Source organism: Vombatus ursinus, unplaced genomic scaffold (genome assembly GCF_900497805.2).
Source record: "Vombatus ursinus unplaced genomic scaffold, bare-nosed wombat genome assembly UNPS02015175.1, whole genome shotgun sequence".
In the NCBI taxonomy this organism is placed as follows: Eukaryota; Metazoa; Chordata; class Mammalia; order Diprotodontia; family Vombatidae; genus Vombatus; species Vombatus ursinus.
The window spans coordinates 22,930,135-22,945,611 of NW_020954953.1; the positions used below are offsets into that span (position 1 = coordinate 22,930,135).

A 15,477-nucleotide genomic window follows, 5' to 3' on the forward strand; every position below is an offset into this window, starting at 1 on the left:
TATGTTATGAGTATAGGGGGCCCCAAGGGTGAATGTGGAACTGAGTTTTGGCAGACAGCCTATGGTTGGATCAAGGGTAGCCTTTGATAATTAGTGACCTTTGGTACATCTGGATAATAAAAAGAAATATCCTGATAAATAACGCAACACTCAAAGTAATTTGAGAATTGATTATTCTGTTAGTTGTCTGGGTGACAAAGTTTTTTAAGGTCTCTACCTTATTGACTTTTCCCCCAATAAAACAAATAATCCAGCCCACTGTCATCCTCTGGCCTCCCCCTTCCCCACCCTTGCCCTGAAAGAGTCACAAGGAGGTGAAAGATTATTTCTACTTGGTCGTGTTCCATGTTTATCCTGTCTGAGCTTGCTTTGAAATGGTGCAATCTGAATTGACCACAAATAGATTATTTGATACTGGTAACTTAGAGTCTGCAGCTTGGGGCGCATCTAGCAATGCATTTTATTAGTTGCCTGAAAGTTGTTGCCCTATCCAATTATGCCAACCTTAGATAACATTTTAGAGCACATTGGAGAATTTAACTTCTTCCAGAAACGAGCCTTTTGCCTCCTATGCCTGCTGTCGGTTGCTTTTGCCCCCATTTATGTGGGAATTGTCTTCTTGGGCTTCACCCCAGATCACCGCTGCTTCAATCCTGGTGTTGCAGAATTAAGCAAGCGATGTGGCTGGAGTTTGGAAGAGGAGCTGAATTACACAGTGCCAGGCCTGGACATACCAGGAGATGCTTTTACCAGACAGTGCCGGAGATACGATGTGGACTGGAATCAGACAGCCCTCAGCTGCACGGACCCTTTTGCCAATTTTACCAGCAACAGGAGCCACATCCCTCTTACCACCTGTCAGGATGGCTGGGTATATGACACTCCAGGCTCCTCCATTGTCACTGAGGTAATAGCAAACCAGAATCCCCATGCCTTTTCTGGTCTGCTTATGGGGACCAGTGGGAGGGTCAGGTCTTCTGATAGAGGGGAAAATGAATTCTATCTGTTTAGGTTTGGTTTTGAGAGAGGCAGCATGGTATAGAGGCAGCTAGATGGTGCAGTAGATAGACATCAGGAAGATTCATCTTCCTGAATTCAAATCTGACCTCAGACACTTGCTAGCTGTGTGACCCTGGGCAAGTCATGTAACCCTGTTTGCCTCAGTTTCCCCATCTGTCAAATGAGCTGGAGAAGGAAATGGTGAGAAAACCCCCGAAAGAGTCACAGAGTCAAATACAAGTGAAATGACAGAACAACCACAGAAGTATGGTGTAGTGTCTAGACAGCTGAAATTGGAACCAGGGAGACCTGGGTTCAAGTCCCACCTTTGATATATACTAACTGTGTAATCCCAAGTAAGTGACTCAGGAGCTCAATGTACCTATATAAGGAATAAAGTTGCAGGAAAGGTGTTAATCTGCATTGATAGAGCAGATCTTAATGTCAATGAAATCACAGGTTCAGTTCCTATTCCTTTAGGATACTTTCCTCTCAATGAACGAGGCTGGTAGCACAAGGCTTATTGTCCCCATTTTACAGATGAGAAAAGAGAGACTAGGAGAGAGGTTAGTTGACTTGCTAACAATCCCCCAGTCAAGTGTCAGAGACAGACTGAAAAACAGATCTCCTGAATCTAACATTTCCCCCTTGAGTCATGCTGCTTTCCACCATTAATGAGAATTAGTAAGAGTAGATATATTCAGCACCACGCTGAGTCACAGATAGACCAGGTTTGTGTGTATGTGTTTCTGTATCTGTGTGCAGGTATGTGATTTGACTTCTTGCCAAAGGTGGCTACTTTAAAAGGCAAATACATTTTGTAGATTTTGAAGTCCCAGATAGCTCAGTCATAGAGCTGCTTGCTTCCAACATATTTTTCTGCTCATCTGGAAACTTACTTCTGGACAGTAACTCTAGTATCCATCACTTCGAGTTTCAGAGGAGCTTAAGGTTCAGAAATCTGTTCTTTTCATTTCATAATCAACATGAATGACTGCCTCAGCTCTCTGGCGTCAGAGCAGCTACATACTTTGGTAACAGGTTTAGAGCTTGAGGAAAGCAGACAACTTAGCAACAGACTTCTCCACACGAAAGGGAAGTGCCTTAAAGGGCCGGTGTCTTACACTAGAAATATCACCTGTTGACTCTACAGAAATTTCTGTTCTGATCTCAAACTTCTTAACATGCATATAGTTGAAATGCTCAGGCTATGAGTGGTTCTCCTTGGGTGTGTATGTTGTTCAGTCATTTTCAGTTGTGTCTGACTCTATGTGACCCCATCTGGGGTTTTCTTGGCAAAGATCCTGGAGTGGTTTGCCATTTCCTTCTCCAGTTCATTTTACAGATGAGGAAAATGAGGCAAATAGGGCTAAGTGACTTCCCCAGGGTCATACAGCTAATGTCTGAGGGCAGATTTGAACTCAGGTCTAGGAAGACCTAGGAAGATTCTAAGTCCAGCGCTCTATCCACTTTACCACCTAGCTGCCCTTCCTTGTATATGGGAATGTGTACCCCTAGACTTCTTGATACCTGACAAAGGTGCCACTTCCTTGAATAGCTTGCTCTCAAAGTCTTTGCCCTGATAGGAATGGATCCCGGCGGGGATTCCATACCCTGAGAAATAATTCTCCCACAATACTTTAGCAACAGTGAATGCACTCCAGCTCCTGAAGAACCTTCACACCTTTTGAAATGATCAGGCATTACTAAGATATGGCTAACATTCTTACTATTTTCTTAAAGCAGTAAGAAGTTGATGAAGCCAAGTTCCAAAGGGTTGCTAGTGCTTATGTTGGCAGCTTTTTTTCTTTGCACGTATTAGGCAGAAGTTTCACACTTCTTAGTAACATTTGCTACCATCGTGGGCAGCTAGGTGGTGTAGTGGTTAGAGCATTAGGCCTGGAGTCAAGAATACTCATCTTCCTGAGTTCAAATCTGGCCTCAGATGCTTACTAGCTGTGTGACCTTGGGCAAGTCACCTAACCCTGTTTCCCTCAGTTTCCTCATCTGTAAAATGAGATGGAGAAGAAAATGACAAACCACTCCAGTATCTTTGCCAAGATAATCCCAGATGGGTTCACGAAAAGTCAAACACAACTGAAAAACCACTGAACAACAATGAACCATCTTGGGTCGGTAAATCTGTTTCTTACTAGTTCGAAGGTCCTCTCTTGACTTACATGTCTCAGGTCATCCTACAGAGTTATATGTTCTTTCATGGCCATGGAGTGGCTTCCTGGTGGCATGTGTGGGATCAATCTGAGTCCAGTCCAGCACTCCATTGTAGAGCACTGACTTTTGCCATTGTCTCAACAGCAGCCTTCAAACTGCTGGAACTTAAGCTCTTTGGCATCACTTCCTCATTTCTTGGTTTGTATTGCTTTTCTCAATTCTTCATCTGCCATTTACTTTTGCTGCCAGTCATCTATAGACAACTGAGGCAAAGAAAGTCGGTTCTAAGCAACGAGTTTCACTTATACTTCTGGCATGCCATCTCATGGAAGTCCCAAGGTATCAGCCAAATTTTCACATGATTGTGGCTCCCATGCCTGGAAATCACATATAGTTCTCACGTCTTCTTTCAGTATCAAAGTGGCTTTAGGGTTATACAGCTTTTAAGACAGAGCATCTTCATCCACATTAGTCTTCCCTGGCCTGTATCAATCAGTTCCCTTGTTCTGGATGTACCAGGCTAGGGTGCCCATCTTTTTATTGAATCCAATAATTTCTTTGGGAAACTTTAGGTTCACTGGGATATCACCCAAATACATGTAGTCCTTCTCACTCAATCTACCAATTCTCAGTCCATTCATAGGTGGTAAAGGTATTTTCCTCAGTTATCTCTGAAATAATGATTGAAATATGAGGACAACTTGAGACCCGCTGTTCAGGACAGCACCACATTTCATATTCTCGGTGTCAGAATCACCTTGGAGCAGGGGGTTTTATGAATTCCAGATGGGATAGATCCATAAACAATTGATGAATGGGTCATGGTAATTGTTTGGGGATCCAAGGTGACCTACTTCCTTGGTCCTATCCCCATTTCTCAATTCTGGTTCGATAGGACTAAGGTTGTGTTCTCTCCATAAATACATCTAACATACAACCATCTAATACACAATTTTAACAGAAGAAGCGCCTGCTTTTCTGGATAGGTCCCGGTGGTGGTTTTAATATATCAGGTCATTATGGCCTCTGTTCCCTCGGACCTTTACCTTTCCAAAGGGTACGTGTTTTTCTGCCGTTCCATTCCTTACTTGATCTTTAGTGGGCTCCTGCCTTCTGCCTCAGGATCTTTACTGACACATTTACTGTAGGTAAGACCAAAGCCAGATCCCCTATGCCAGTGAGATGCTATGTATCCAAATTAGGGAACTTCTTAGGATAGAACCATGTCTCTGGGGGGAGACTCCCTTTCTTTGCTTCTATGGCTTGAGAAAATACTCCTGAGTCAATCAAGATGGAGCCTTTCTTTGCAAAAGTTACGGTGTTCCTTCATTTCTGTTGGTATTTGCCTCACCTTGGCTAATTGTGGCAATGGTACCCATCAGTCATGATTAGCGATGTGCAGGTATAGATCAGAGTTGTGTATCAGACCTCTGCATATTTCCTGCTAACTATATCAATTTTTTTCAGGGACAACTGTCCCTCTCTGTATTAGTATTTGTAATTGGGAATTTTAAAGTGAGAAGGATTTTCTTTTTTTCCTTATGCAGAACAGTAGAATTGATAAATATAGTATATGCTTTCTCTAGGGTCTCGCCATCACCACCACATAATGACTCTTTGTTGTTGTTTAGTCATTTCAGTCATGTCTGACTCTCCATGACCCCATTTGGGGTTTTCTTGGCAAAGATACTGGAGTGGTTTGCCATCTTCTTCTCCAGCTCATTTTATAGGTAAGGAAACTGAGGCAAACAGGGTGAAGTGACTTGCCCAGAGTCACACAGCTAGTAAGTGTCTGAGGCTGGATATGAACTTAGGTCTTCCAGACTCCAGACCTGTCACTCTATCCATTATACCACCTAGCTGCCCAATATAATGACTCTAGGTTTTGTAAATATGTTTGCCATTCAACTCCAAATTATGTAGCCTTTAGGCCCTTCACAAAGGCTAAAGCTTTTCCTGTAAGACTCTCCCTTAATCTACTTCTCTTTTCTAATTCTGTTGCCTTTTAATGCTGTAGCATATCTGACCTTTGGTTAATTTAAGCTTCCCAGGATTATTCTCCTGGATGAACAAAAGTGATAATACCTGAAAAGTGCTTAGAACAATGCCTGGCATGTAGTAGGCACTATATAAATGCTTATCCCCTTCCCTTCCGCCTGGGCGGCATGGTTCTATTCTAATAAAGTTCCCTAGGGGCAGCTAGGTGGCACAATGGATAGAGTACCAGCTCTGGATTCAGGAGAACCTGAGTTCAAATCCAACCTTAGACACTTGAAACTTACTAGCTGTGTGACCCTAAGTAAGTCACTTAATCCCAATTGACTCACACACAAAAAAAGTTCCCTAATTTGAATCCATAGTGTCTCACTGGCACAAGGGATCTGGCTTTGGTCTTACCTACAGTGAAAGTATCACTTTTGTACTTAAATGTCACCCAATTTCTTTGTGAGAATGCCTTTTCTGATTAGGAGACCTTCTACTGTCTAAATAGCCACTTCTTCTCAGAGGGTAGCATGTAGTTCATAGGATCATAGATTTAGGGACAAAAGGGACCCTAGAAGACTTTGGGTCCGAACTCCTTTTACAAATGAGGAAACAGAAATGGGGAGATTAAGTGGTTTGCTCATATTGTTAGTGAGTATCTGAGGAAAGATATGAACTTGATTCTTAAAGTCGAGGGTCATAATCAGTTCCCAGGACTATTGTCAGTTCATTAAGAATGTTTGGGGGAAGCTAGGCGGTCAGTGGATAGGGCACTGGCCCTGAAGTCAGAAGGACCTGAGTTCAAATCCGGCCTCAGAACAAACACTTGATACTCACTAGCTGTGTGATCCTGGGCAAGTCACTTAACCCCAATTGCCTAAAAAAAAATGTTTGAAAGAATTAACTCCAGATAATTCACAGAGCATTTCCTGAGTGACCTCACATGATTTTATTTCTATATGTTACTCTGCAATTCTCCAAGGCTTTCACTTTTCTTTACAATATTTTTATAATATCGTCCATATTATTTTTTGTACTGTCACCTAATGTTAGGTGAGAGGCCTCTATGAATCTCAATACCTATAATATGATAATACCTTTTAAGCTTCATCACTCATCTTTTAAGGAGATTGCTCCATGTTGAAGATATAGCAAAACTAGTAGTACTAACTTAATCAGAAAACATGTCATAGTAAGCATTTAATAAATGGTGAATAAACAATAATCAATATGCCAATGGGTATCAATGCCACAGAAATGAACTCAAGATCATGAAAAACAACATCAGCTTTTGTCATGTTCTGAGATATAGCCAATATTGTTGTTTGTCCTTCGTTTTTGAAGAGGACCAATGACACCACAGAGTGATGCCCTGACTTGAGTGTGAATTGGATTTAAGTGAGGCAGAGTTGCACAAGGTCGTCAGCCTCACTCTCTCTTCCAGTCATGGAAGTCCAGTGGCAAGACAAAAGTCAGAATGCCTGGCAATGATCTGGGATACAGTGGATGACCTTGGTGTGCTTGATGTCTGATCAAGCTCTAAGCTCCCCACAGTGTCTGCTTCAGCTGCCTTCATGGCTGTGGGACAAATTGTTCTCATCCACCCATTCTGCTGGGGGAGATTTTCACATGCTTGGGGTAGACACTCCCCGAACTCACCAGTGGGTTTGGGGCTTGTTGGTGACTCTCTGCCTGGTTTAGCTTGTCTGCTGAAATGATTTTACTGGGGTGTGGGGCCTGTACATGGGATAGCTTCTTAGAGCCAAGTAACACTGCAAACAGCTTGCCATAAATCCAAAACAGTTGCTGATGCTCATAGCCACATCAACATAATACATTAATTAATAGCACCAATACAACATTTCACATAACAAAATCTCCACGTCAGTGGTGAATTGATTATGGGAGAAAGGATGGTCCCTATGAGCCTGAGAACACCACTAAATGGAAAATAAAATTGTAAAAATTACATTGACTAATCAGAAAGTCTTAAAAAAAATATATCAACCCCCCCCTCAGAATAGAAATGCATTCGACGCAAGCTAGAATAACCTTCTCAAAACAGAGAAAAGACAAGGTAAAGTAAAATTATCAGAGAGGAGAGGGGAAAATCCCATTGGAAACAAAACAAAGCAAAATTTAAACAGTACTTAAATTGTCACATTGGCAAACAATGCCAGTGAATAAGTACCAACATACTTAAAATTAAACAATGGAGATATAAAAGTCCAAGAAAAGTCAAAGAGACAAAATTTCTTCCAATCAGCACCAACAAACCTGGGCTAGGAATCAGTTTAAAAATCTAAGCCGTTACTAACTCCCAATCATGAGAAAGTATTAAAATAGCCCTAAAAATAATGAAACCATAAGTGCTTCTAACAGAAAAAGATTAACTTTACAAAAATCATTCTCAAGCACCCTCAGAGTGACCCTCAGAGTTCTTGTGAGTAGAGGTGAGTTCCAGTTCGTAAAAGATGTCCTGTGCACTTCCTACAATAGCAAGAAATGGGAACAAGCGGGCTAAGGACAAATATGGGACTCTCAGAGAGGGTAATGCCTTGATTCCCCAGAACAACCCTCTGGGAGGCTGGTCAAGGGGAGGTAGGCTTAGAACACTACCTTATCCTGCCTAGGCTCTCATTTGCCTTAAGTTTTATCTCTCTTCGGTCTAGACTATGTAAATTTAAATAAATATGTAAATTATGGCATCTTCTCATGTAGTCTCCTGTTGGTGGGAAACTTGTGTTTGCTTATTGGTATGATTTAAATATATCTTTCTTGCTCATGGGAAATCTAAACAGGATGAATGTCCACTCTGCCCCCTGTATCTCAATTCATCTGGATAATGTCTCTCTATCTAAAAGGACCAAAAACTCTTTTCAAATCTCTCTGCCAGCAGTCTACAAACAACAAGGGTATCAGCAGCCACCAGAACTTTCGTACATAATCACACATAAAAACTTATATGACGATGCAATGAAAGAATCCATTAGGGAGCAGACAATGTAAATAAATGCTGGCGTCAGGAAAGTCCGATCTTTGTCTTTCTGTTTTAACATCCCCCTACTGAGGAAGCAGAGACAGGGTCCCCTCAGCTGTGATTATTGCCATCTTGCGGCAGGGGTCTGTCGGCACTCCGGAGGGAAGGGGCAAAGAGGCAGACATCCAGAAGTCAGATGGGCTGCTGGACCTTGCTCACTATATGAGTGAGATGGTCTGTCTCTTCTTGGAAGACCTCTCTTCCACATGTCTTTAAGGTCAGGTTCACAAAGATTTCTGAAATAGCCTGTTAGTGATTTCCAGTCTGACATCTCAATGGAAATGCTCTCTGATCAGCAGCCTGGGAACCAAGGGTTACAGTAGAATTGAGATCAACTTGATTTCTCTCTCACTCTCTCTCTCTGTCCAGCATGGCAGCTTTATGGCTTGCAAAATACTTTCCTCACAATAATCCCATGAGGTGGTTAGTATAAATATTATTATCTCCATTTTACAAATATGGAAACTGAGGTTCAGAGAGAAGCAGTGTTTCATAGTGGATAGAGAGCTGGACCTGGAGTCAGGAAGACATGGGTCCAGATCCCATCTCTGTAGCTTCCTTGTTGTGTGGCGGTGGGTAAGTCACTTAGCCTTGCTGAGCCACAGATTTCTCAGCCACGAAATCAGAATATACTGTAATACCTAACTCAGAGGATTGTCGTCAGGCTCAAATGAGACAATGTGTGTAAAGCATTTTTGTAAACTTTAGAGCTGTCTATTAGTAATAGGCATTAATAATAATTATTTTAATATATTAAAATAAGTTGCTCAAGGTCTCCTGAAACACTAAGTGGCCAAGCTGGGGCCTGCACCTAGGTTTTCTGGGTCCAGATCTAGAGCTTAGCAACAAAAGTCTTACTCCATTTCTGAGTCCTCTTTGGTTGGCATCTCCTGACTTTGGGCAGAACAGCATTGGCACAGTGGCTAGAGCACTGGTATTGACCTAATGTCAAAAGCATAAGAAGAAGGCATCCAGCAGTTTAGATGGTACCTCTCCTTCCCCCTGTGGCATGTTTGTGGGATGACATGGACAAGAATCACATAGCGCGAGAAGACCTGGATGGATTGTGATTTGCATCATTGCAGTTGGAGAGAGCACCCACATTGAAATCACCAGGGTCCTAAAGTGCCAAAACCATGTTGGGAAGATGTAAAAAGGAAACAGATACCCCCAGTCTCCATCCTCTTACTATTGTAGAAAGAAAATACCAACACAAAACAATGGGATCATACTTGCAAAACAACATTGTCAACCATTTCCTGTTGTGTGTCTCGTTTGTGTTACAATTCATTCAAATTTAGGGGAAAGAGTAGAGGAATGTTAGGCGCAGGATGGGTTGATTGGGACAAGCTTTCTGGAAGAGGTGGTTTTAACTGAGCTTTGAAGAAAGGGAGGGCCACAAATTGGTAGAGAATAAGGGTAAGAGGGAGGGCAATTTTTACTTTAGCCTGTGTGAAATTTTGTGATAGGCTATAGGAAACGGTCAGTCAGTCAATTAATATTTATTAAGCACTTACTATGTGCCAGGTGCTGTACTAAGTTCTAGGGTTACAACAAAGAGGCAAAAGACAGTCCCTGACCTCAAGGAGCACGCGATCCAATGGGGAAGATAGGTAAATTAATATGCACAATCTATAGACAGCATAAACAGGAAATAATTAACAGAGAAAAGGCACTAGAATTAAGAGGGGCTGGAAAAGGCTTCCTGTACACTATGGGATTTTAGTTGGGACTTAAGGGAAGCCAGCAAGCAGAAATGAATGGTATAACACTGAGGGAATATGTTAGTAGTAGATGGGGTCCAAGCTTGGCAGGTGGGGAGAGTAAAAGAATCATTTATTCTCTCATTAATAGTGGCTAAAAGCTGGTAGACCCTACTAATTTTTTGCCTTTTTTTCACAGAAAAACAATTTCCCTGCAAGGTACCAGGGTGTATTCCAAGACACCTAATTGGAGAGAAATAACCACTGCCTGAGTACAGAGTCCAAGAGACTAGTAATAATTGACTGTTAGAGGAAAGAGAAACTACAGCACTCTCCGACTTATTTCCCAATGGGGATTAAAAGAATTTTTAAAAACAGATTTAACTTTAAAGAACAAAACCAAATGAACATATACATATATATATATATACACATGTATATATGTGCATATATACACACATATGTGTGTGTATATATGTATGTATGTATATATTTATGTATGTATGTATAGCAGTTTTGTGCTTCAAAATGAAGCATCTACCGTGTTCCAGGCACCATGTTAGGAACTGGGGATACAACGAAAATGAAGCTCTCCTTGAGCTTCCACTTGGGGAAAATAACACATCCATAAATCAGTATATTTAAAATACAGGGTGTCCCACCCTGCATACACAAAGTAAACAGAAAGTCATTGGAAGTGGTGTATGGGGCTGGAATGGCACTAATGATGGGAGAGTCAGTAAAGGTTTCCTGTAGAAGATGGCATCTGAGCTATGGTAGGAAGAGGCAGGGGTATGGAGACAGAACATTTCAGATATATGCGAAGGAACATCAGTTATCCTGTATTTAGGAACATCCTTTTGGCCATTGCAGGGAAGGTGGATTAGAGAGGTGAGGGAATAGAGTTGAGTCTGGGAGACCAATTAGGGGTCTGTTTTAGGGTGTTGGACTCAGGGGTGAGGAACCTGCGGCCTCGAGGCCACATGTCGGCATGAGGTTGCAGGTTTCCCACCGTTGACTTGGTGAAAAGGGCTAGGGGCTTGAGTTAAGGTAAGTGGAGAGAAGGGGATAGATGAGAGAGATCTTTTGGAGGTAAAACTGATAAGATTTGGCAATTAATTGGTTATATGAGAGTGAATTAGAACAAAGAATTGAGTATGAGTAAGGTTTCAAATGGGGTGACTGGGTAGATGATGGTGTGCTCAACAGAAAAAGGAAGATAGGAATTGGGGATGATCTAGGTTCACTGATGTCAAACTCAAGTAGAAATAGATCTCTGTTGTCGACATACTGACTTAGGAAACAACAAGTTAACATCTGTACTGTATTGTATTTGTATTTATTTTGTTAAACATTTCCCAATTATATTTTAGTCTAGTTCGCCACCCCCTTGCACTTGGGAGTTTTGCCTTGACCCCAGGAGAACTTTGACACCTTGGACTAGTTTGTTGTTGTTCAGTCATTTTTCAGTTGTGTCCAACTCAAGCTCATTTTACAGATGAGGAAACTGAGGCAAACAGGGTTAAGTGACTTGCCCAGAATCATACAGCTAATAAGTATCTGAGGCCAGATTTGAACTCAGCAATACTAGTCCTTTTCTGGCACTCTATCCACTATCCCACCTTCACTGTTCCCTCTGATTAGTAGGACAGAAAATGAATCTGTTTTGGACATGTTGACTCTTGTTTTGGACATGTAGACTATCCAATTGGAAATGTCGAGGAAGCAGTTGGTGATCATACGTATCATGGATGCAGAGCAGGAAGGGCCCATCTAACCCTTTCATTCTACAGATGAGAAAATTGAGGCTCAGAGAAATTAAGTAATTTTCTCAGTAAGTGACTTGTCTGAAGCCAAATCTGAACTCAGGTCCTCCTGACTCCAGGGCTGGTGCTCTATGCACTGTGCCACCTAGCTGCCCTTAGGCCATTGCTTTTCATAGGAGAACATCCTGAAATTTATAGAGCATCGTTTTACCTGAGTGGTGGTAGGGTCAAAAGAAAGATTGAAAAGAGATGAGGGAGAGATGAAGAAGAGAAAGCAATGAGTGTAGATGGATTTTTCTAGGAGTTTGGTTATGGGAAAGGAGAAAAGATACTGGAAAATAGTAAAACTGAAAAGAAAGGGCCACCTAGAATTAGTGACCTTTGTCCTATTCCCGCCAGCAACCTAATCTCTCTTTTCCACATTTGTCTCCTCAATATCATTATGTCTTGTGCCACACTCAGTACAGACAGAAAACAACACTATTATTTAGTTAATAATTTGTTGTTAGGAATGTGACTAGGAAAAATAGAGGTGCAGCCCTTGGGGTGGGTGGGTTGAAGGACAGGGGAAGTACCCATAATCCCTCCCCAAATGTTCTCTATTTTTCTTCTTTTCCCCTAGTCGCACTCAGCACCTACACCATCCCCCACATCCACCATGTTATTCTTGAAGATAAGGGTTAGATTACCTTCTGGTCTTTTATTGAATCCTATGTTTTTTCGACCTTTGTCCATAGCTGTTATTTTCCACAATTTGAATCACTTTTGTGACAGCTTGAAAACTTAATAATTTTTTTATTTCTTAGTGAAAGTATTACAAACACTGTACCCACATAATTTTTCTCTCTATTGAAAGCACTCCAGCTACTGGACCAGAAGTGAGTAGAATCTAATCCCATTTCCACTTTGCCTCTTGCCTAATTAGTTTAGCCAGTTGGATGTTTATCTGCATTATACTTCCAAAGGAATATAGTCACTGATGTGAGAAATATCTCAGAAAAAATAATGGCTAATATGACTAATACCACTCAATGATGGTAAATCAATATTGATTAATCTATCATTTTAACGTGCAGTAAGCCTTTGAATAGTAAACGGAATTTATTCCAGACAGAAGTAAACGGTTTAATGGAAAGACCTCTGAATCAAGGCTTAGGTTCCACTCCTGCTACTGACTATGTAATTGTCAATTGGGAAATATTTAATTGTTAATTGAGAAAAGAAATAGAGAAAGTAGACTTTTTTTTTTTAAATTCCAAGGATAGTTACTATGGAAGAGAATAAACACCAACAACTCTAGTTTGACCTCAGCCTCTACTTGGGATTAATAGCATTTGACATTTGCCTCTTCAATAACAAAACAATGTTCCACATGTCCAGAATGGTCAGTTCTTGATTATACACCAGTTATGAGTATGGGTTTAAATATTTCCATTCAATTCAATTTGTTTCAGTCAATTCAATGAATGTTAAGTGTTTACTACAGTAGATGTAAGACATTGTGTTAATTATGTAGAAAGGTTCAATTATAAATAAAACACCATCACCCCTGCTCCGGCTACTCTCTTCTCCCTTCCCAATTTCCACTCTCAACAGAATAATAGTTGGTTAACTATCTCAACTTAATACCATCCTCTCTTCTCAAATCTCTTGCTCCCTTGTCCTATTATGGCTCTTGCCTCATTAAATCCCATCCTTAGATTATTCCCACTCTCGGCAGGACTTGTCCTTTTGATCCCCACAACAGCCCTTTAAATATATACTTTTCCCTCTACTCACACAGCAGCTGCCCTAGTCTGGACCCATATCACCTTTCACCTAGACTATCTCACCTACACTATTATGACAGTCTCCTACTTTGTCTCTCTGCCTCAGTCTCCCCTCTCCAATTTATCCTTCAGATAGCTGCCAAACTAATTTTTGTAAATTACCGTTCTGACCACGTCACTACAATGACATTAAACTCCCATGGTTCCCTATTGCTTGTAGCATCAAATATTGGGTTTCCCAAAATTCCTAGTGCAGGTGAAAGCTTTAGTACTTTAGTAATTTTAAAGCTAGTGAAGCTTTCACCTGCACTAGGAATTTTGAGATTCTCTCTATATATTCTTCTGTTTGGTTTTTGAAGTCCTTTAAACCTGTTCCTGACCTACCTTTCAGTCTTTTTCATTACTCCTCTTCCCACATCACATGCAACACTCCACCTCCTACCTTTGCACAGGCTGTCCTCTATGTCTGGAATGTTCTCCTTCTTCACTTCTGCCTCTTGGAACCCCTGCTTTCCTTTAGGACTCAGTTCTTGCTGCCTTATGCATAAGGCTGTTCTACATCCACTCAACTGCTAGTGCCTTCCTAACTCCCCAAACCCTGCCTCCCACCCCGCTTACTTTGTGTTAGTTTTACATGTGGTTTATTTATACTGATATGTGGACATGTTTTCTATCGTGGTGGAATGTAAAGGCCTTGAGGGCAGACTCTTTCATTTATGTCTTTGCTTTGCTAGTACCAAGCTCAATGCCTAGCCTATAGGCATTTAATAAATGCTTTCTGGTTGTTACAATTTAGTCAGGAGGATAAGACATGAACACAAATGACTATAATAAAAAGTAGATTAAAAGAACTCAGGAGAGATGAAAACAAATAGAGATAGGTTCTGGTTCTTTAAAGATAGGCACAACATGTTGAAATCCAGGTAAATATTGCAGAGGGAATAAATACTCCACTGCCCAATTGCGGGCTAATTATGGCATCTCTCTTTACCTTTTCAGTTGAATCCACTTCTCAATTCCTATTTCTAAGCACATTTTAAGGAGTTTCACTGATGGGTTCATCTCACTTATCTTTAGCTTTGTAGCTGTAAGACTGCTCTTCCAAAGCGTGCAACTCTTTTGGTTGGCTTTGAGTAATTCTTTATGCTTTCCTGCTTTTTCTAAAGATTGATATGAGGATAAGCACATATGTGTCAACAGATTAATTTTAAAATTTAGATAATTGAACAAATACATTAAATACCCATTGTATCCTGACTACTATGCTATGATGATGAGGGAGAATAAAGAGTTTAGAGAAGATACTGTTACTATCCTAGAGCTTACAGAGGAGATAAAAAGTTGTCTATTATTCACAATAATAAATCATAATTAGAGTAGAAAGATGTAAATGAGAGTGCTAAGTGAGGTTGGATCATGTCATATTTTTTTTTACACTGTTGGTCTGGTTTTGACAATTGGTCTCAAAAGACATCCAGTGTCCAACTTTGGGCTAAACTATATTCTAACTGGAAAGTGTACATATAGTATGTGTGGAAAGAGTTGATCAGGATACCCTTGATCAATTGCTTCTCTCCTAATATCTTAGTTCATTTGACAAAATATTATAAGATAGGGGATAGACAACAGAGGAAACACAGATATTTGTTTAAATGAAGCATAGGTTAGTGTAAATAAAACCTTATATTTTGTTACTCTAATGAGGTATGAAGTTTTTAAGTAAAAAATAGAATTAGAAAGCAGCTAACCATTGGCTGGTTAAAGATTGGTCACACTGCTATTGACCCTTTGGAAAGTGATTCATACTTTCTCAATTGTCAGTTGAGGCAGGACATTTTTCCAAGGAGCATAACCTCTGACAGTAGAAAAGAAAGCCAGCCAGCTATAGATTAAGAAGGCTGCTTTGGAAAGGGAATCATTCCTCACCTCTCTAGTGGGAAGGGCTTTCTCTCTCTTCCATTCTTCCCCCCTTCAGCCATGACATCTTTTTTTTTTTTGTTGCACTTACTAGTATTTTATTTTTTCCAATTACATGTAAAGATAGT

General features: G+C 40.7%; 1 protein-coding gene across 1 annotated transcript in view; it reads left to right on the forward strand.

Annotated features, from left to right (window-relative positions):
- Positions 1-405: 405 nt before the first annotated feature.
- The window catches only part of LOC114031417 (solute carrier family 22 member 1-like), a 55,553-nt gene continuing 40,481 nt past the window's right edge, over positions 406-15,477 (forward strand). The window contains exon 1 of the mRNA XM_027846485.1: positions 406-907. Within this exon, the coding sequence (XP_027702286.1) occupies positions 497-907 (411 nt within the window). The 5' untranslated portion in view covers positions 406-496. The remainder of the gene's footprint in view (positions 908-15,477) is intronic.